At 36.0% G+C, this 23,435-nt stretch overlaps 3 protein-coding genes across 3 annotated transcripts; 1 reads left to right on the plus strand and 2 right to left on the minus strand.

The window, feature by feature from the left end:
• Nucleotides 1–54: 54 nt before the first annotated feature.
• Nucleotides 55–2,741, minus strand: LOC118268693 (DNA excision repair protein ERCC-1). Its single transcript, XM_035583282.2, has 5 exons — nt 2,521–2,741; nt 2,321–2,391; nt 1,795–1,989; nt 1,246–1,431; nt 55–755 (listed from the first exon to the last, which is right to left on the minus strand). The coding sequence occupies exons 1-5, from the start codon at nt 2,624–2,626 to the stop codon at nt 426–428; spliced, it is 888 nt and encodes a 295-aa protein (XP_035439175.2). The 5' UTR covers nt 2,627–2,741; the 3' UTR covers nt 55–425.
• A 241-nt stretch (nt 2,742–2,982) lies between these two features.
• LOC118268683 (Fanconi anemia group M protein) lies at nt 2,983–15,491 on the plus strand. The gene is made up of 18 exons (XM_050706433.1): nt 2,983–3,395; nt 3,662–3,794; nt 4,066–4,249; nt 4,674–4,939; nt 5,325–5,471; nt 5,618–5,742; nt 5,969–6,212; nt 7,551–7,659; nt 8,080–8,181; nt 8,634–8,817; nt 9,129–9,198; nt 9,956–10,159; nt 10,514–10,691; nt 10,990–11,175; nt 11,434–13,562; nt 13,892–14,067; nt 14,380–14,482; nt 14,583–15,491. Exons 1-18 carry the CDS (start codon nt 3,223–3,225, stop codon nt 14,793–14,795), a joined length of 4,926 nt encoding a protein of 1,641 aa, XP_050562390.1. The 5' UTR covers nt 2,983–3,222; the 3' UTR covers nt 14,796–15,491.
• Nucleotides 15,478–23,149, minus strand: LOC118268690 (cell division cycle 5-like protein). The gene is made up of 16 exons (XM_050706436.1): nt 22,926–23,149; nt 22,576–22,841; nt 22,074–22,204; nt 21,496–21,655; nt 21,074–21,242; nt 20,603–20,737; nt 20,016–20,170; nt 19,640–19,798; nt 19,448–19,523; nt 19,205–19,297; nt 18,583–18,754; nt 18,017–18,229; nt 17,500–17,705; nt 17,152–17,314; nt 16,807–16,946; nt 15,478–16,406 (listed from the first exon to the last, which is right to left on the minus strand). The coding sequence occupies exons 1-16, from the start codon at nt 22,968–22,970 to the stop codon at nt 16,266–16,268; spliced, it is 2,424 nt and encodes an 807-aa protein (XP_050562393.1). The 5' UTR covers nt 22,971–23,149; the 3' UTR covers nt 15,478–16,265.
• Between the last annotated feature and the right edge of the window lie 286 nt (nt 23,150–23,435).

Consider the following 23,435-nt stretch of genomic DNA (forward strand, 5'->3'; position numbering starts at 1 on the left):
CTGTAATGGGATAAGAACTTTTTTAAATTAGGTGAGGAGAAAAAAATTACTAGCCACATTATAACCAGTTTATTGATTGCGTAGCCCGCTACGGTGTTTTGGAAAACAAAATAAATTATAATAAGTAGGTATCAACAGATTCAACGGATAAACATGCATAACAAATAATTATACAGAACATAGTTTAGCATGTAAAAATTCAAAATAGAATATTAGGTATATACATTCAACAACACATTTTCTTTAAAAATTAAATATTATTATTACGTTTAGCTTATACTTATACATGATGTTTTAAACTAATTATTTATTCACACAATAAATTAATTCTTTATGTTTTCACTCACTTTTGAGTACCCACAATTATTTATGAAAACAATATGAGGATACGTGTTACTAGCGCCATCTAGTAGCTATAAGTTGCATCAGCTTTCTGTTGTATTTTCTTCACAGTTCTGTTGTTTCTCTTCTTCAATATTCTTCTCTACTTCACTCTCTAGCTTCTCAATGTCTTCTATACTTAAATCTCCCTCGAAATCATTTTTATCTTTATTCCTATTAACATTACCTCTTTTTAAAAACGGCTCATGCAATGCCTTGTAGAGTTTCTTAGCTTTAGTCGCGCCAAACCCGGGACACTCGGCAAGTCTAGTTTCCGAAGCCTTTATTATATTTTCTAATGTTCCGAATATTGATATTAAAGTCATGGCATCCGTTTTGTTTACTGGCTTTATTGTCGTTAAGGCGTTTACCACCTAAAACCAAAAAATCTTTTGTACAATTTCAAAAAAATATGTTACATTAAATCTTACTATTATAAATGCAAATGTTTGTGAGTATATGTGTTTATGTATTTGTGTGTATGTTTGTTACTCAATCACGTCAACATGGCTGTAGGGATTGGGATCAAAATTTGGAACAGGGGTAAGTTATGGTCTGGAATAAAACATAGGACACGTTTTATCCTGCGGGACCACGGGCGAAGCCGCAGGCAGAAGCAAGTACAATAATTTATATGATTTGACTGTGTAGAAAAAAATATTAAATTTAAAATAATCTGTTAAAAATTTTAAAAGTTGGCCGATTTATTTTATCTGACCCAGGAGCCTTCTTGTACAGCAATCACATTTGTGTACTGTGACATTTGGCTAGTGTGACTGGGTACCATATAATATCATGTATTATATGGCAGTATACCTAATTACCCACAAAGTAGATACACATTATCTGTAGTGTTTTACAAACCTTCTGATGAGGATCATTTTCAATCTTTTCCATGATCCTGTCAGGTGGCTTATTCTCATAGATCTTGTAGTTTTCTATAATCTTGGCTGCTTCCTCTGGATTCCATGCTAACATTAGTGTTAAATCTGTCAGCAAGCATATTCTTGTTAAATTTTTTAATACTACATGTGGATCTTTGAGGTCAACCTGAAATATAAAGTTCATAACTGTTAATCTATACTTACTAATATATAAAGCTGAAGAGTTGTTTTTTTTTAATATGCTAATCTCTGGAACCTCTGGTCCGATTTGAATAATTATTTTTGTGTTGGATAGTGCATTAATTGTGGAAAGTTATAGGATATAAAACATCACGCTACGACAATAGGAGACAAGCAGAGCGGGTGAAACCGTGTGGAAGCAAATAATACAATTAAAAGAAATAATTAAAATTAAATAGGTAATTCGTTGAAAAATAACTATTAGAAGAAAAATCTATTACTCTTTATACAGTTAAATCTAAAGAGAAGCCAGAAGCAAGAACATGTAAAAAATTGTTCAAGAAGTTACCTGTACCAAGAGAACCCTAAGTTCATACTTCTTGCCAAGTTCCTTGATCCTGTTATGTATGTAATCTGGATTCATGTTGTGGTACCTCAGTGAGAGGAACAGCAGGCATATTGTCTTACCCACCTCATAATCGGGGATTATATCGTCATACTCCCAAGGAACACTTGTTATAAACTTTAGTACTGGATTGCCTCTCTGTAAAATATAAACCTTCAATATTAAAAAAAAAAAAACAAACATGTTCAAACTAGTCCACAAATAGTTTAATATATAATTATATTCATGTGTATCATTCACAATTGAATCTATCAATGTAGAAACAGAAACAACTATGGGTCTGTGCTTTCAATTTATCTTTATATTTATCTGCATTTGAGATACTATTATAAAAAAAAAATTTTTGAAACTGTGAAGCAAATAAGTATTGAATAACTCAAAATTCTCATTACAAAATAGGATGAGAACCTCATTACAGAAATATTTAAATAATCACTTGTACGTACTGTAGTATCAGGAAATGACATACCTGTTTCTGATTTACTAATACACAGTGTGTCTTAGAAGAAGCTGGCTTAGAAACCGGCTCCTTGGATGTTCCTGAAATTTAAGTCACCACCATTAAAACCAGTTGTATTCTTATAGGGCACTAAGATATTGATTTTTGGAAGATACAGTACATTAACATCACGCTTTGATATTTAAAACTAATACCAAAAATCCTCTCACCCGGCTGAACTTGCTGTAAAGTTTCCGATTCAAGTTTTAATTGCTTTGGAGATGTTGGCTCACTGATTTGGGCAAGTAAATCATCAAAACCGTCTTCTAATTCCATGATACTATATTTAAAGATAATCAGTTATAAGTTTAAAATAATAATTTGATAAAATATAATTCAAATATTTTGCAGCTCGTGTTTACCATTTACTTTTTTTGACAATTTGACTTCATTTGACAGATAGGTTTCATTTCATTCAGCATATTATGTGAATATGCGAGTTTCTTACTTAACAGCATATAAAAGTTAACAGTTTTACAGTAAATTCACGCGGTTTAGATACATATTTATGTATAATTTATAAATTCAAAGTGTTAAAATAACACAATGATGATATGATCTGTAATCTGTTGCTGGCGCTGTCAATGTCAGTCAAGCCGATTCTGACAGAACTCAGTACACGATCTGTCAAACTCGTAATAACTCGTTGTTGAAGTTTCGTTTGGCCGCGTAAAGATTTGCAAATGAATGTTATCTTTGTTTATTAAACTACGTATAGTATGTATTATAATATAAAGCATCAACTGCAATGCTCTTCGATGACTCAAGTTGTCTAAACAAAGTTTAGCGTTATTTTGACTTAATACATTAGTCGTCCTATGTGGAAAAGTGTTTCTCTAATTCAGATGTAATAACAATGTTAAATATTTACTATGAACAACCTGCCTTCTACTAGTAAATCGAAACAAAATGATGGATTTGAAGACGATGAAATATTCGAGGACTCTTCGTTGCTGGCCAATTTTGATAATTCCTTCGTGCAAAGATCCAAGTTCTCTGAGAGTAACTTGAATGATTCCAGAAACAAAAGCGGACTTAATGTTAGGTATGTATAATAAATAACTTTAAAACATATTTAAGAAAGTGTTCTTATTAATGTGAACTCTTAAATCACTTGATTTATATTTATAATATTATCCAAATATAGATAAAAGTTTGTAAAAGGGAAAATCTTTAGTTTAACTTTTATAAATACATATAATTGTATATAAATATAAACGCAATGCATTTTATGCCTTAACATTAGTACAGTTTATATTGCTTCCAACAACTTCTGTCACCTAAAGTGTACTTATCTAATATTATTTCCAGTGCTCTATGTTGTGACGAAGAGATCAGCGGGTATGACAAGCTGACAGGCAAGACATGGATCTACCCAACCAACTACCCAGTCCGAGACTACCAGTTCAATGTCATCAGAGCTGCTATACTTCAGAATACATTGGTAAAACTATTTTAATTAATTTACATATTAATTGCAAACAATTTTAACCAATAAAGTTAATATCAAATGATACATTTTTGAATAAGTAAAAGAATATTATTTCATTTTATTTAATACTTCTCTCACAAAATTTAATTATTAACTTTGATTATTACTTCATAAAAAAATACATTTACATTGATTTTAACCATAAGCTTGTAGAAAACAAATATTTTTTGTTGATAAAACATTAACTGTATACCAAAATTGTAATTCCAATTGTCCACTTTAGGTCAGTCTGCCGACTGGATTGGGTAAAACTTTTATAGCTGCAGTGATAATGTACAACTTCTACCGCTGGTATCCACTGGGCAAGATAGTATTCACAGCACCGACTCGCCCACTGGTCGCACAACAAATTGATGCATGTTACAACATTATTGCTATACCACCCAATGATACTATAGAAATGACAGGTAATTTGTACATACATTATATACATATTAATTTATGACTGATTAAATTAATTGATGACACATTTTCAAAATTTTTACAAATTAACAATTTTAGCACAAAGCAAATTATTAAGAGTCCCTTTTAAGCACTGTAGTCTGTAGGTTCAACTGCACATTTAATTAATGATAAATCCCCTAGTGAAGATATGGACAAATATTGAAAATAATATTAACTACAGTGTAAGTATTCATATAGTTAATCATCAATGTATGTCTGCTACATACATTTTACAATACATAATACACAATACAATTCAGATAACAAATTTGAATTTTCCCAATTTAAATTATCAATGACACACACCAAAGTTATTGATAAGTCATTCTCATTAGCATTTTAATGGTGCCATGGTGCACATATGATAATGAACCAATTTATTTGCAGGTCACATGCAAGTGAACACAAGGAAGCAACATTGGAAGAATAAAAGAGTGTTCTTTGCCACTCCCCAAGTGATTTACAATGATATGAAGTCTGGCATATGTCCGTGTGATAAAATCCGATGTCTGGTGATAGACGAAGCTCATAGAGCGAGAGGGAACTATGCGTATTGCCAGATTGTATCCACTTTAGATGATGTTGGTCATAAAACGTACAGGATACTGGCGTTGTCTGCCACTCCTGGAAGCAAGGTTGAAGATGTTATAAATGTAAGTAAAATTTTTCTTGTAGGAGTATTACAGTTCAGCAAAAATAGGTCAGCCCAAACAGTAATACCACTGCTTACTTTAACAACAAGTTTCAGTAATTAGAGATAGCATTGTGACATAATAGAAGCTACCGTTATTTTCAGTCGCCAGTCGCAAATGTAGCTAGATATTTTTTTATTCAATCACTGCAGTTGACGAAAAACTAGAGGTTCACACTAGCGAAAGAGAAAAAATACGGTAGCGCCCGTTATGTAGCATATTATGCTCCATAGAAAATATGTCAAAAATCAATCTTGAGTATATGTTCAGATAGATTATTATTATTGTAACCGGCCGTAGCTTTGTACTTTTGTGATGAGTTTATTGACTATTTATTTTATCGCAGGTTGTGAAAAATTTGCATATAGCTCACTTGGAGCTAAGGACTGAGAATTGTATCGACGTAGCGCCGTATAGTCACACCCGTAAGATCAAGACCGTAGTACTGGAACTGGGATACGAGCTGACTCAACTTAGGCAGCAGTATATAGAGGTAACAATACACTTCATTACTAGCTTTGATACGTAATATATTGTATTTACCATTATTGAATTAATTCAGCATAATAAATAGTGATTTCAAACTTGATAATCTTATAAAGTAACAAATATTTGTTAAAAAGAATCTATTTTTTTCAGATACTGGACGGATACGCCAGAAGATTGAAACAGATGAATATTCTACCTCCTAACTTAGGAAATTTATCGAAAGGCCGGATTGTGATGTTGTATAAAGAGTATCAGACGAAAGATCGAAGTTTAAGGTAAGGAATTTATTCAAACACTTACTGGAAATGCGATCACCAATCCGCCTTCCAAACATGGAGATTGGCAATAATAATTTAAAAAATACATCAAAGTAAAGCATTTATTTCAATTAATCCTTAATTAGGCACTTTTGGAACATCAAACTTTATAATATTTACGTGACAAATGCAAAGTTCTATCTTAATATTTATCTAATGTTATTAATTTTCTTGTTTATCAAAGGCATCCACAACACAACTACATAATGAAAGACTTCACGATCCTGATCGCTCTGTACCATGGACTAGAGCTGCTGGTTCAGCACGGTTCTAGAATATTCCTCAACTTCTTCGATGAACACCCGGAGAAGTCTTGGATGCAAGCTGATGACAGACTCACAGCCTTGCTGGAGAGACTACGGGACGATTTGGGAGTAAACCCTTTGTCATTGGACAGGAGTATACTGCCTGATGGGACAATACCTGAGGTAAAACACTACATAGTATTAACACATTGAACGCCGTGGTGGTCACCGGTCACCGACGTTAGTGGAGGATTTGCCTTCAACAGTTTTCTATTGGCAGTCAAAGACTTAAACAAAGTCGATTTCTGCTGTCTGCCCCTCCCTATATATGCTTAGACCTTTTAAACTACGCAACATTTTTTGATGCAATATTTTTTAATATACACAAAGGCACTCATTAGGCATTAATAGACAGATTTAAGAGAAAGATTTGTATACCATTTTACGCCGAATTTAAGTCGTGGAAAAAAACCTCAGTCAAGTATAAGTAGGTATTAATGAGACCTACCTTGACTCCAGGAAGACTCATTCGAGACGAAAATACTAACACTGATAAATAACACTAATGGTCCGAGATCCCAGAGCTGTCAGACATATCTTATTTATACAAGCATATAACCTTCGGCTTACAGTAGTCTTGTATATACTTTTTAATGCCTGAATGTTTGTAAAGCTTGCCGAGTGACACCTGCGCAGGTACCAGGTGAGAAAGGTAACTAAAAATTAGACTCACTTAACGTAAATTTTTATGTCTGATTTTTATATATGTTTTGTAGAATATTACTTTGAAATCATATTAAAAAAATCAGACACTTTCCATGGACCAAAACTTTTATCAGACGGCTTAAAGCTCTAAAAAATAGTGCGCCTTACAAAATTGTAATAGCAATATATGGTGCCCCTGTAATGCAGAACAGTAGTACAAATCATCATAGTTTTACCAGATAATTTGCACGAACGTGATTACCATCGTGAATGTTACAAATGTGCTACTGCTTTGCCGAAAAGATATTTCTCTCCAACCTCACATATATTGCTATTACAATTTTGTAAGGCGCACTATTTTTTGGAGCTTTAAAGCGTCTGATAAAAGTTTTGGTCCATGGAAAATGTCTGATTTTTTAAATATGATTTCAGAGTAATATTCTACAAAACATATGTAAAAATCAGACATAAAAATTTAAGTTAAGTGAGTCTAATTTTTAGTTACCTTTCTCACCTGGTACCTGCGCAGGTGTCACTCGGCAAGCTTTACAAACATTCAGGCATTAAAAAGTATATACAAGACTACTGTAAACCGAAGGTTATATGCTTGTAAAAATAAGATATGTCTGACAGCTCTGGGATCTCGCTCTATAAGATAATAGTGACATTAAAAAAAATATCACAGTCATAAAAATCCGGTCAAAACTAAATACGTAGTCTTGAAAAAAAATAACTTCCAACTACATATAAAATTATATTAATAAAGTCATTATCATTTATTCTGCATAATGTATTTTTTATCTATTATTTTTACAGATGCCAAAAGACTTGACATTCGGTCATCCTAAGTTTGATAAACTGAAAGAAATAATGACGTTTCATTTTGCTAAAGCACAGCAACTAAAACAGGATACACGAGCTATAGGTAAGAAGAAAGATAAAAATTGACGCAACGTCATGCCTTTTATCCCCGAAGGGGTAGGCAGAGGTGCACATTACGGCACGTAATGCCGCTATACAAAATACACCCACTTTTCACCATTTGTGTTATAAGTCCTATAATATTATAAGTAATAGGTGGTAAGCATATTGCTGGGCTCCATTCTAGACTCTGTGCTATTATTGAGAATTCTTCGAAAAACCGAAAAAAGCCCAGTAATATTTTACCGGAGCCGGGAATCGAACCCGAGACTCCTTGTTCAGCAGTCGCAATTGCGATCACTCGACCAACAAGATAAAAATTGAATCTTTTTAAGTCTAAATACATAACTCGTGTGGTTGACCTATTTTCGAAGAAGGCGCCCTCTACAAAATATTGTAGTAAAACGGTATTATTTGTTGTCAGTATTCTGCGAGTACCGCGAGAGTGTGAACCTGGTGCACTGCCTACTGCTGCAGTGTCGCCCTCTCATCAAACCGATGATGTTTGTGGGACAAGGTGCCTCCGGTAAGTATAAATATGTATATGCCATTTTGATATACTAGCTACTTTCACACGGTTTCACCATAACGCTTTGCATAAAGTTCCAGAGATTATTGGATCTAAACAAACTCTTCAGCTGTATGATGTTACTAGCTATTCCCGCGCGGTTTCACCCGCCGTGCTCGGCTCCTATTCATCGTAGCGTGATGTTTTATAGGCTATAGATCCACACTCAGAGTGGCTCATTAAATTAGCCCTAATGAATACTTAACGAATTATCATTTAATCCGTTTATGAACAATTCATCTCACTGCCTAACCTTCCTCGATAAATGAAGTATCCAACAAAAAAAAATCAATTCGGACCAGTAGTCCCGGAGATTAGCGCGTTCAAACAAACTTTTCTTTGTTATTAGTGTAGTAGCTGTGTAGCTTTATTTATTGGTGTAGTTGATATTGACTATAAAATGCTTACAGGCAAAGACGGCAAAACGGTGGTATCTCAAAAGCAGCAGTTGCGTGTGATGCGCAGTTTCCGTGAGGGCGAGTGCAACGTGCTGGTGGCCACGTGCGTGGCCGAGGAGGGGCTCGACGTCGGCTCCGTCGACCTCATCATCTGCTTCGACATATCTACCAAGTCTCCCGTACGATTGGTGCAGAGGTCAGTCTTATTCCTAATGTATATAAGTAATATTTTCCTGTGCCACCAGGTAATATGTATTGGTATTAGGTGCTACCTTTAAAACGTAAGCAAAACAGCCGCCTTGTAACTCCTTGGTGTTGCGGATGTCTATGGGCGGCGCCAATTGCTTACCATCAGGTGAACCGTCTACTCATTTGTCGGCCTATCTCGATATCTAAGTTACTGGAGCTATGGAACAGAGCAACTAACTTCACTATTTAACTGACTGAAGACGTTTCGGAAGTCATAATTATGTATATTGTATAAATGAAAAATATTTGACTTTGAAGGTGCGGCCGAACGGGTCGAGAGCGTGGAGGCGAAGTCTTTATTCTGGTCACCGAGGGCCGAGAACATCAGGTAAGTCTTCGATAAAATACGCCGTTTTCCTTGACCACGCTATAACTAAGAAAGTACTGAATCCTCCTCCTTGCGTCGTTTATCCTCAATGCTGAGGGTCGTGACCCCGACCAATAACTCTCTAGTTAACTATTTTTCGCCATGTTGCTCTATCTTCGGCGATGTGGATGGCGTCGCAGACTGTGGTCTCCAGTGTGGCACGGATTTGGTGCGACCAAAGTATCGGACTCCTGCCCCTTAGTCTTGGTCTGAATAATTACATTTTATTGTACCGACTACTCGGGTTCTAAGCATTATAGCATTATTTCGGATTTTCGAAAATTCTCGATAGTTACAAAGGGTCTGGAATTATGTCCGAACATATGATACCTATCGCTATATGGACTTCTTACTCTATAGTCACCGCAATGAGGGTACAGACTTATAGCTGTTACATCAATTTGCGTATACGACACCCATTAACTCAATTCAATACCGACCATGTCCGTGTTTATTTTATTTGAACATATTTTTCTAAACATACTTATTCTAAAACTCATGTTTTATTTTGATTAAAATAATACAATGCATGAGGTATCTGTAGCGTATAACGTTGATGGACTGTCACTAATAATAATATACGTTTATATGCATTATCCTTTCAGAAACAAAAATTGTGATACAATGTTATCAACCAGATTAAAATTATCAATTTACATAATTATGAATGTTGAGATAAGTACCAGCCATTTATAACCCATTATTCACAATGTTGTAGACGTTAATAGAATGTATGCGCCAACGAGATGGGTTGAACAAGAAGGTGCTTCAATCCAAAGAGGTTGAGAACAATCTATACAAGCTGAACCCTCGTATGATCCCCCACGACTTCATGCCGCAGTGCCAGAAGATGTACATCACTGTCCAGAAGAAACACGATCCTAAAGAGAAGGCTAAAGAAGGGATTGATAAGGCTAAGAAGGTAAGAAGTTTGGAATACTAGTAATGAGTACCTACACTTTATATTTAATTTAAGTTAGACAGTGTTGAAATCTATAAATCTTCAATGTTAAGGTGCCCACTGCACCACGATTTTAAACCGCTAAACGGCCACATTTTACATACTAAATTCTACTTGTGATAGTGTAAGTTAAGGAATAACACTCCTAAGGGCTGATTTTTCAATCAATGGGTAATTCTTATCTATAGAAAATACATTTGACAGTTTTTAGTGTGAAAAAATTAACAAATATTAAAAATCCTAAAAATTTTATCAGCGTTGCTAAAATCAACTCTAAAACAAATACAAAAAGATCATAATACTTTATTTATCCAGGGACAAAAAGACCTGCGGGCAATGTTGGCTCGACCGTCAACAAGTACCAGTTCTTTGGGCAGGGAAACTAACAGCAAAGGTTTGATCACGGAGGATGAGTTCAAGGAGTTATTTCCTGAAGGATACAGCAGCACTTCGTTGTTTGCTACACCTCAAGAGTACTGGGCGATGAGTAGAGGTAACTTGTAATATTCATTTAATCCAGTTGGTAGGGAATTGGCTATGTCAAACTAACTTAACATGCACGCACACACGCACGCGCGGACACGCACACGCACACCGCGTACACACACTCACACATACATACAGGTTTTTTTTTATAATTTTACCACAATAAAAAATAGCAAAAATACCTATAGTTGTAAATAAATGCGCTAATCTCCAGAAATTTATCACACTACGAACAATATGAGCCAAATAGCGGTTGAAACCGACACATGAGTAGCTAGTTTATGAGTTAAAATATGAAATTCCAGGACGATTAAAGAACATCAATACGCCAGAAGGAACAGAGCTGAAACTAAGTAAATGGTTGGAATGGCAGCGGACTCTACAGACCACGGTGAACGTACAACACTCGAGGGACACGGAGATACTGGCAGAACTGCTGCAGTACAGTGATGCCAAGAGATTCGACATGCCTGTCTCTACACAAAATCCTAGTAAGCATTCTTTACTGATATTTAAATAAATAACAAATCACTTTTGAAGTCGTTATTTCGTAAATATAACGTGTATCTTATCCAAATGAATAGTATGTAGTAGTAAAGTAGGTGTTCGATACACGAGAATTTGGTCTAATATTACTTGGGACTTTTTATAATATCAAAAGTTACATCTAGACTGTTTGTTTTCAATCATTACCAGCTGACCAAAAAGTTTGGATTTAATAATTTGATTCTATCCTTTTTCCTATGCAGGTTTCGGCAGCCAAGAACTTCGTACCCAGCCCCTCGTTTTAAGGTCTCCAGCTAAAAATATGTCGCCAGCAAAAGTAAATAGATCTCCAGCAAAAATTAATAAACCAACGAATAAAAAGAAACAAAAAGTACCTTTTACAAAGCCAATGGATAGAAAGGATGGTGACATTCGAGCTCTTTTCAGTACAGCAACAAAATCAACAAAGAATTATACTAAACTTATCAGTGACTTGGGTCTACAGACTGACAGCGGTGTCCCCACACGACTTATAAGCCTACTCGTAGACTTAACACTCGAAAATACAATAACTAATAAAAATTGCTATGTCTGCAAAAATATTTGCGACTGCAATCTTTTAAGGGGTAAAAAAGAAGACAAAAAACTGCCAATGATACTCTTAGAATCTATAAAACAACCTAAACTACCTGATATATATTTGATCGATGATTTTGATACGGACACAATAATGAAGTGTATGAAAAAGTCTGATGAAGACGATTATGATGTAAATGTGGATAATTTTGATCTAGGAGATGATTTCCTTTGTGAAAGTCCTGTGTATGAGTCTCCTATTGACGAAGAATGTAAGAAAGGAATAGTGACTGCAGCTACAGATAATTTTGATATAGGTGACATTGATGATATTTTTGCTAATAGCAGTCCAGAAGAAGCTATAGAAAAAGACATAGAGGAGGACGACAAGCCTGCAGAGAAAGGCTCAGAGAGTATGAAAAATGACGATAAGCTTCTACAAAACGTTATAGAAAAAGGCCAAGAGATTCAAGAGGAAAGCGAAATAGTTATAGAAAAGAGTCAAGTGATTCAAGACGAAAGCAATGTAGCTATAGGAAAGGCCGAAGAACCTAAGGAAGCTAAAGACACTCTAGGCTTCTTCGGTTTAGACAGCATTGATGACATATTTGCTGACGACGAAATTGACAATACACCTCCAGAACCAACTGAAAACAAAACCAAAGATATACCAACACAAAACGCTAAAATTAATAGATCACCTTCCATACAATACCCACTCAGTCCCTCCATTTTATCTGGTAGGGTGAAACAAGATGTGATGACTTCACCTATATTGTGTAGTCAACCACGGAAATTCCAACTAAGCACTAAAAAGAAACGATCACCGAATGCTACACCAAATACGCCTAGTTGTAGAAAGCAATTGATTCAAGATTCGACAAATAACTTTGGTATGGCTGAGCAATCTGAGAGTTCTAAGAGAGCTAGTCTTATAGATACTAGCAATAAAAGCCTAATGACGATCACACAGCTAGTAGAAATGATAAATAAAACTGGTAATGAATCGACATCCAAAACGAACGTTTCCAATAAAGAGCAGGAAAAGGAGAGAAGTCTCTCTCCCATACTCTTAACGCAAGCTGAAAAGAGATCCATGATCCATACAAATTCTATAGACAGATCCTGTTTCAGTACGAACGCTTTAGACAAATCTATCGCTTCTACATCCAAAACTAAAGACAGTCTCATCATACTAGACAGTGATAGTGATTCGGACAGCACACAAGTTTATGATGTCACAGATTATTTTAAAACTAATAATAATAGCAAAATACATGATACTAATATCAGTCCCGTGGCAAACAAGAGAAAGCGAGAGTTAGACGATAGTAATGTAATAACGGCCTCTCCGTATTTCAATAAAAAACCAAAATTAGACAATGAGCCCACCAAAGAAATATCGTTACAAGAAAGAGTGTTAGCAGTTATGAAAAGGAATAAAGACAAAATTGTGAACAATGACAAAACTGTTCTCAATTGTGTTGTGTCCCAAGGATTCGTGTCTCAAAAGGAAAATAAAAATCCTCAGTTCTTGAACGGTGATGCTGACGACGAGAAAAATGAAGAACCACCAAAGCAAATGAATTTAAGCATGCTACAAATGTTCAGACGAGAGAACAAACTTGAAACAGTTAGGAATAAGTTTAGCACAATATTTAAAACTCCCAAATCTCCTTTACTCGATAAACGGAAAATAGATTTTGAAGATAGCGATGACGACTTCGAAGATGACAAACGCCGTGGCCCTAGCAACTGTACAGTAAACAAAATGGATGACAGTTACAGATCTACCACTAATCACAAAGTTCGAAAAGTAAGTCTTATGTTGTATGTTCTACTAGCGACCCGCCTCAGCTTCGCATGGGTGCAATGGTGATATATTATACATGTATAATTGTACATACATATAAACCTTCCTGTTAAATCACTCTATCTATTAAAAAAAAACCGCATCAAAATACGTTGCGTAGTTTTAAAGATATAAGCATACAAAGGGACAAAGAAAGCGACTTTGTTTTATACTATGTAGTGAAGAGTAAGAGGAAATATACATCATAGTTCCTACATGTTTTGATATTATCTTCGTTGCTTATCTTTTATTTATTTTTTTAAATTAATCTCTTACTTATTGTTCCTATTTAGAAAAAGAAAAAAGGCAACGATTTCTTGGATTTGGAGGCTGTACTGACGGATGAAGAGGATCAGAGTGGCGACGAGCTATCGGACGAGAGCATCGGCAGCATAGTGGACTTTATATGCGATGATGATAACATCACCCACCACGAGGATATACAAGCTGTTTACCTTAAGTCTGTCAAGTAAGGGCGTTTTTTGATTTGGAAATTAAGGAAATGCTGTTAGCGCGCGTTTATAGCCTTTTTGTTTTGACGTTATGAAATATATGATATAAGATAAAAAATATATATAAAAAAATATATATTTGATATAAAGGACAACTTTATTGCTTAGTCGGAGCAATGCCGTTAAAGTGTGATATGTCCTTATTACGTGAGATTACTCACATAATCAACGTAAATATCTGATGTTATTTACAAACAAAAAACGGCATGTTTGTTTAGAAGTGTATCACTATAACCTGTTAGAATCAACGCTTTGTATTTATCTTTCAGGAGCCCGGTAAGAGGCGGCGGTTTTAAGATACCAGAGTTACCAAAGAGGTTTAATAAGGAAGATATTCTATCTCAGTATGTTGAAGAAGATTCATATGAAATGGTATGTTTGCAAAAAGTATTTTCATTCAAATTACAAATAGTAGACTGTATCTTGTTGGTTTATTAAGGTCGCTTTTCTCATATCTTCAATGTTTTTACAGGATAGTTTCTGCGTTGACTCCAACATCGGTTTAACACAAGGGCACGAAATATCAGAGCTAGAATTAGCAGAAATGCGATTAGAAGCGAAAAGAAAGGCAAAGAAAAAAGCCAGGCGAATAAGTTCGCAGGAGGAGAGTCCGGATATGGCAGTGGTAAAGAAAAGTAAACCTAAAAGGCGACTTATTGAGAGTGATTCTGAAGATAGTTCTTAGACGTTTAGTTAGTAAATGTATCTGGTGCTATAACTTGATGATATTATCAGCTGAGAATAGAGCTGCTAACTTTTTGTTATATTTTTATATTTACATGAAGTTACATACTTTTGATGAGATGAAACTAAAATAGGCAAATGTAGTGTAGTGTAGTGTAAAATAGGCAAGTGAGTGGAGTGTCGATATCTGCAAGGTGGTTGGTAGTGGTTCAATGCATAGAGCTGAAGATCGAGCTCAGTGGCGTGCCTTTGGAGAGGCCTATGTCCAATAGTGGACAGGAACGTGTTTATGATGATGGTGGAAGTTACGTACTTTGAGATTTAAATAAAATAATAAAGGCATTCGCTAATAATAAACGGATGTACGAATCTCTCATCGTCCGTCAGATTTTGTTTGACAGCTAACTAACTTTCGAAGTGCCATATAATTATAAGTTGAACATTGTAATGTTGTGGTTTAGTACATTAATCTTCAGTGAAGCTCTTTAAAGAAATTTGTTACGATAAACATTCAGCCGGTCTGAATATGTCACTGTGATATAAATTATAGTTATGATTTAATAATACTTTGTATTCATTTTTAAGTGAATTATAATTGCAATTTGTAACTTATTATGTAATTAATGCTAGGTACTTGATAATTTTCTATAAATAGGTGTAAATCATGTTGTAAATAAAACATATTGTATTGCTCTTATCAATTACGTTTTATTTCCGATTTTCGTCAGTCTATTACTTAGGAAATAAACAATATATAGAAGTTCAATTCGAGTGAGTTTGCTTTACCAAAGAAATACTAGCGTTTACAGAACTTTAACCATAAATACATCATTGAAAAAAATAGCTGCTATATTTAAGCCAAGATTGGTTTAAAATGTTTGTGAACAAACCACAAAGGTAAGAATACAATATCTGATCTCATCAAACAGCACTACTCTGTGCTTCTATCCTTTTGATATGGGCACTCACTGCTGGTAAGGTATGGCATGGCATGGCAAAGCATTCTATTACTAATCAAGTTATTTTGAATTTTATTTCAATGTGTTTAGAGTTCATGTAACTTTATTACGCGGATACCGCAGTATGCTACGGTGCGGTGTGCTTCGTCTACCATACCATGCCAGCAGTGAGCGCCAACCCTAATAGTCTGTTTACAAACATTTTACTAAGATCTTGGTTTAAAGTATAGTCGAATAACCTTGCATAAGGTTCCATTTACGGAGACATGCCGCAGTGCTTACGTCGTATACTGACGCAGTGGGCCGTGTCATCGCTCGCGCAAAAACAATTATGGGCAATGTACGACAGATACCCGTTGTGGCGCGTCTCCTTAAACAACTCCTTAGTATTTTGTTAATTTCTTCCAGTATAAATCAAACAAATGCAAGCTCCATCAGCAAGATCGAACATCTAATATATAAAACATCGTAATCATCTCTTCTTGTCATACAATAATATAATTGTTTATATTCTACTCGTCCGAAGCTTTAGACTCCACTTCCTTCGGCTGCCTTCCTTTGTGAAGATCCTCTAACTCTGTTTGAAGTTCCGAATATCTTTTCTGCAGTTGTTTTTCTCTGTCCGTTTGACGGTTCACGTCTTCCGTTAGTGACTGTAATAGAATAAAACAATTCGTTTATACTTTAGTTTTAACTTTTTAAATAACTTCGATTTGTCTATTAATTATAAGGGTTTGGTTACTTGCTCAAGAATCAGAAATAAATATACATGATACAATGAAATATTGGTAGAGGGAAAAGTTAGATTTTTTTTTTAAATTAAGTAAATAGAAGGAAGCTACGATTACTAGGAATTTATGACACCATTTGTCTTTATTGTAACTTTCGTGAGACATAATTAATACTAAATTAATTATTATGTTATGAATATGAGCCTCTAGCATGGCTTGAAACTAGTCGAGTTCCTCGTCAAAACATTACGTGAGTAAGCCGATAACATAATAATTAACACCATTTGTCGTTATAATATAAAATATATATTTAGTTACTAACCTCTATTCTACGTGGAATGGCTGCTTTTTCTTGTTCAGCAAGGAACTTGAATGTGGATAGTTCCAGGTTGGCTTGTTCTATCTGGTCTTGTAACTCTTGGAACTGCTTGATGAGGGATGCTGCCCTGCTCTGGTATCCACCTGGTAAAACAAAGAATTAATGAATTAATATTTCACATATGCAGTCATGATGGGGGATTTTCGTCCAAGATTTTAATGATAAAATATTTGTAATAATACATAATTAGCCCAAAATTAAAAAGTGTATTAACTTATTATTTATTGCTACGGTTACGTAAAATAAACAATAACTTAAACCATCAGCTATATAAGAACGTCAACATACCTGTCAATACTCTTAGTTTCTTCTCCATTTTGGAGCATTTCTTGGCTTCCTTAGCCATGTGACTCCTGTTTTGTTCCAACCGCTTCTCAGCAGATTCCAATCTGTCCTTTTTACTAGCTAAATTGGCACGAGTGTATCTGTTTTGACCAGGCAAGAAGAGAACCTGAAAATAACATATTACTTTTAAAGGATAGTTTAGGGTGACATTATACAATAGTTTTATGGCATAAAGGTTCACTGTTGTTCCAAACTACAACTAGTTTCTTGAAAAAATTTATATATTTGTTACACAAAATTAGCCCTTATAGTTGCGCAAAATAGACTTGTGTTGCGCAAATTCCTACTCACTTGCGCAAGACACTCTTCCCAGACTTGAGTGTAGGCGTCCATGCTGAGTTCTCCGTGACCCATGCCCGCCTTCACGACTTCCATCTCCTTCTTCATCTCAGCCTTAGCAGCTTCCAATTCTTCAGCAGAGAATTCCTCGTACGGATTCTGTTCTAAGTAGGCCAAGTGCGAGGCTTGTAACTGCACTGCTCGTTTTTTGTCAATTCCTGTTGGGTGAAAAGGTTGATGGAATAATTTAGTATTTGTTTTTATTTATATCACAATAGGAAAAAAGCTTATGAGCATTTCATTTTAAATGTGGCCTTGGTATTTATAGACCAAGGCTACATTGCTTTGCAGATATACTTATACATATCGTATATCGTTATACTTCAAAAAAATAATTTCTACATTTTCACGTATTATTTGCTGTCAAAACTCATAGTAGAGATACAGGATAAATCTATCGTAGCGAACGGTGATTGTTAGAGTCGCTTTCGAAAGACAGAAGGGTGGAAGATGTAGGAGGCGTACGTACCAGGCGGCGGGTCCCGCAGGGCGTCGTAGTGCAGCATGGTGAGCATCTCGTGTTTCAGCAGCTCCTCAGCCTGCTGCAGCGCGGAGAGCGCCCCGCCCTGGCCGGCCTGCCCCGCCTGCCCCGCCGGCCCGCGCACCACGCTGCCGTTCACCTCGCCCGGCCGCACCGCGCCGCGCTGGATCGCCTGCGACCGCAGCTTCAGCGCCGCCAACCCTGCACAAGTATACATACCGTATATTACAACTGATAACCTGATTTCCAATCAATTTAGCAGGCACCAAAGAGTTTAATTTGTACTATTTTCAACCAATGTTATTCTAACTTCCCTTTGAACCTGAAATGGGTATAATAGTGAAAGTAGACTGATCTTTAACTGATGATGACTAACCATCTTCTCTTAATAAAGGAGAAACAATAAAGCAACATATTAGATAAATATCAGTAAACTATCTATTATAATTTCATATCATCATCGAGTAGACGATGACCATTGCTGACTAACAAAACGCACGATGAAACAAGAATATGACCTCTAAATACTCCTCACATATGTTGGTACTACTCACGTATTTCCTCCTGTTCCTGCTGCAGCCTGGCGTCTGCATCAGCCTGGTCCTCCACCTGCATGTCGGAGCTGGAGCTCTCCAAGGGCTCGTCGTCCTGGTCGGGCACCACGATCTCATAGTCGTTGCGCGGAGTAGGTAGCGAGGATAGAGCACTACGGACGGACGCTTTTTGCTGGAATTTACAAAGAAAATTAAAGACATTTATTAAGTATATGTATATTACATTTGGTTTTATAATTATTTAAACTAGAATTCTGCTTTAATCTTTTTTCAAGAATATATATGCTATAATTTTATTGTAACTTTCGTGAGACATACTAAATTAATTATTATGTTATCGGCTTACTCACGTAAATGTTTGACGAGGAACTCGACTAGTTTCAAGCCATGCTAGAGGCTCATATTAAATAAATATTAAACATAATAATTAATATGTATGCTGATGAAAATCCATAGGTATCCTATTTAACCACTGTTCTTGATCAGAAGATACAGAAATAGCCAGGAACTTAGATTTGTGTATCTTAGTAGGTAGAATACTCAACTTATAAATGGCTATAAGAAAATTACATGGACTTTTTAACACTCGTAATTATAATAATATCATGATTATAATACATACCTGCTTTTGCAACTGATTAGCAACTTGAGGTGTGTCACCAGTGCTCAGTCTATCTTCTGGATTGATACTTAATTTGTCACGAAGTCCTGGAGTCTGAAAAAATATAACAACAATACAAATAAAGAAAAAATGATACAAATAATGATATATATAGGCAACAAATAAAGAAAACCTATTTAGTATATGGCTAATTAAGCCAGTTGGATGTAAATATCACTTTTGTAGAAGGAACGTTATACATACAGTTAGTCCCGGTTGTGCTGCGGCTTGACTGGGCGTGTTGAAACTACCCGGAGTTGACACTTCACTGCGGGATGACCTGTGCCAGAAAATTACTATTTAGTAACTTTATTTAAGAATAACCAATTAATGTATTGATAAAATAAGTTCTTAAATTGAGAATCAACAGATAAGAGAAATCTTGTTTTTACTAACCGGAATGGTGTGATGAGTACAGTATTCGGTGTAGCGACGGCTTGTGACTGTGGTAGAGCACCGGAGAAGTCTGTCTGATGCAGCGGCGTGTTCAGACCTCCTTTGAGGGGCGTGTCCACGTGTGTTAGAGCCATCACGTTTTGGGCTTCCATCAGGATTCTAGAAAGCAAAATTAATAAATACAAGTGTTACTTAGGTCAACATTATCGTACCAACAGACAATCGGCGAAGCGCACTTAAAGGCGGATATTTCTCCCACTCAAACGAAGCGCTTTCCTTCTTCTTGTTTGGTTCGGTGCGCACAAGGATTCCAGTCCTTACTAGTAAAATTGTTTACTAGAGTATGTGTTTCTCGAAGTGTATAGCGTGTGTGTACCTGTCCTGATGCTGCAGCGGCGTCCGCAGCGCGGCGGGCGTGGCGGGCGTGATGGCGTACTCGGCCAGCAGCCCGTCCGTGGCCGCGCCCGCGCCGCCCGCACTCTCCCGCGCCGCCTCCGACGCGCGACCCAACTTCACCACTTGTTGGAGCTCCTAGACCACACAACATACAACATTACTATATGATTACTCCACACTAATGATAATTGTAATACTGAGGATGTACAGAATACAGGATCCACAGAATAGCTAATGAGCTGGAAAGCAGAATTCTGCCTAGTCTCAGTGCTCTAAATCTCTGCAGACTGATAGCATTGTGCTAAGATAATACGATCACATTTAAATTCTCCCAAAATCCACCGGTTGTAATTATAAAATGATTTTTCTGTGATAAACACAAATGTTATATACACATTATTTCTTAACTTCACTCTATTGGACTTTAAATAAACTGCAAAATTTAAGTAACAATATAAAATCACTTGTAGTTGTAACGCTAAGCACAATGCATTGCGCAACCATTGCGCATAAATCTCATTAGTCAAAAATTTAAAAAAATATTGCTATTTGACATCAATAGTTTACCTGGTCAGTAACTTGCGGTTCAGGTAGCACCAGTTTACTGCGCTTACGTGCGGGCTGATCGCCTTGCAGCATGGCTTGGGGTACGTCATTCTCCTTGCGTTGCTTCAACTTTTGCTTATCCTTACGTCTGTCTCTCTGTAATAAAACAATTCAATATATAAATTACTCATCCTATGCATGCAAAGGCGACGTTGCGCCTTTTAACCCCGAAGGGGTAGGCAGAAGTGCACATTACGGCATGCCGCTATACAATGTACACCCACTTTTAACCATTTGTGTTATACATCCCATGTAATAGGTGAGCCAATTGTGCGAAGTGAGGTAATTTGAACGAAATTTGGTAGAGACAAATTACAGTCTGGAATAACACATGTAGCAGTTTTTATTTCGGGAACGCGGGCGAAGCTGCTAGCAGAAACTAGTTGTCTTCTAAAGGAAACCTAAAGGTTACAGACAAATTTTCTTCCTCACCTCTTCCTTCTCTGAATGCAGCTCCCCATCAAGATGTTGTTGCCTGAGCCTCGAGAAATCAGGCGCCATAGGATCTACCACTTCAGTGGATGTGTCATAGAAACCAGAAGCCGGTTTCTTTTCAAATGGTATTTCCGAGTTATAATCTACTCCACGCTTCTTCTTACGCCTGTAAGTGAATAGTAAAAAATTTACTTATAGAACCAAATTAAAAAAAAAACAACAAAAGACAAAAGTAACTATCATGTTTGTGATTAATGCCATTAATAAATCAAATTCATTTTTGGAATAGGGGGCAAACAAGCAGACTGATCACCTGATGGTAAGCGATTAGCGCCACTCATGGACACCTGCGACACCAGAGGAGTCACAGGTGCGTTGCCGGCCTTATAATACCATATTGATTAAAATCATGACAATACCTGATTGGCACAGCAATGCCGGCAGCACTCAATTCCCTTCGCTTCTGCAAGGCAGCAAGCCGTCTCGCCTCTTCCAGTTGCTTTTCTCGCGCCTTCCTCTTGGCCTTCTTACCCTGTGTGTTGGCTAGACGAGCACGCGCTTCTGACAGCATCTCCAGTTCTATATGATACAACAATTAAGCATGACAAACGAATTCAAAATAACTAATGTGTATAATGTTTCTTTTATTTGTGAAATTAATATTAAGCTCTAGACTTCTAAAGGATGTTGTTTTGCTTTGAACATTTTGCTGTGCATTTTGTTTTTTTATTTTATTGTGTAAGACAAGTCTGCTGACAATAACTGACAAAAGGAAATTACGAAATTGGTTTAACTGTTCTTGAGATTTGCACTTAGCAACACATTTTTATATTACAGATTGCACAAAATTTCATAATATTTCTATTTTTATCATTTGGCAATACAAGTACTAAGAGTTGTCTCAGTAAATAGTCTATTCCATAACATATTCTAATAAATTAAAAAGAAAAATCCTGCCATGGCCGCTGTCTTGTAAAGAATAAACAACACTGCTCACCATCTTCATCCATATCCTTGGGGTCAGGCCTGGCAGGTTTGGTCTCCGGATTGGGGTCAATCTCACCAGGCTTCAGCTTGCGAGGGTCATCACCCATATCCTCCCCCTCCTCCTTCTTTTGGGCTTGATCTCTGAATCATGATAAGAAATAAATTAATTTCCATTTATTTTAGTAAGAATATTACCTTAGTAAGAATATTACGTAGTATTCAAGGTACACTTTAAGCTTTTTATTGCAACAATAATAATTATGTTGTGTAAGTTGTTCTAAATGCAGCATTTTAAGCTGCAAGAAGACTTGGTACTGCTACTTATGCTTAGAATCTCTTGTTTATTGAATCTTTTAATAATTTTTTTAAGAATAAATCTAAGTACAATTTCATACAGTGAACAGGGCATTATCTAAATTGCAATTTTCAATGTTATGTAGCTGCGTAAGATTTAGTTTTATTATATTAGTGCAGGTGAGTAACTCATAAGAAAGTATAGTTATATATCTTACAGCAAGTATTCGTATCTTTCCAAGCATTGCGCGGCAGTCCGCCCAATAATGGGAGCGATAGTGCGCCATTGAGTGGGCATCAACTTGGCCAGGTGCAACAGCTTCTCGTCCTCTTCCCGAGACCATTCGGTCTTCTTGATGCTCGGGTCGAGCCACTCGTACCAACGCGCCTTGCATTGTTTTGCAGACTTTCTATGCAGCAGCGACGCAATACGAGACCATTGATTTTTCCCATATTTCATCACCGCCGCTTTGAGGATTTCATCCTAAAACCAACATATTTACATATTAAATTGAATCTACTTGGAGATTACCAACGAAAGTTGTTACTTCAATAAAAATTTACAAACCTCGGTGTTACGCCAAACACCACCCTTTATCATAATTCGTGGCATGGTGTATGTTTTATTTATTCGCCGATCACTAAATAACTTGTATTGTTTTCAAGATAACTTAATAAAATCACATCAAGTTTAACTACAAACTAATAATTACATATTTATTAGCAAAAAGATAACCCAACATGAATTCCAATACAGCGAAGAGAACGAGCAAAAGCAAAGCGAAATTGGCATTTGCAATGTAATGTCAATCAAAAAGCTGTCATTCTCTTACAGTTATTTTTTCGTGGGGAATCTACTTTTTTGGTAGAAAATAATAGAAAATGATTACGTTAATAACTAAATCAGATAGATTTTTAAAAATTTTCTTTTAACTTATTTGTCTTGCGTTTATTTATTTGTTTAAGACAAAAACTTAAAATGATTCAATCAAATTAAATCATCACACTAAAGATCAAAAGACATGGTGGTGAACTTTTTTTTAAAATAGCAGTTTCGATTCCATGAATGCCAACCTTT

Source organism: Spodoptera frugiperda, chromosome 29, assembly GCF_023101765.2.
Source record: "Spodoptera frugiperda isolate SF20-4 chromosome 29, AGI-APGP_CSIRO_Sfru_2.0, whole genome shotgun sequence".
NCBI lineage: Eukaryota > Metazoa > Arthropoda > Insecta > Lepidoptera > Noctuidae > Spodoptera > Spodoptera frugiperda.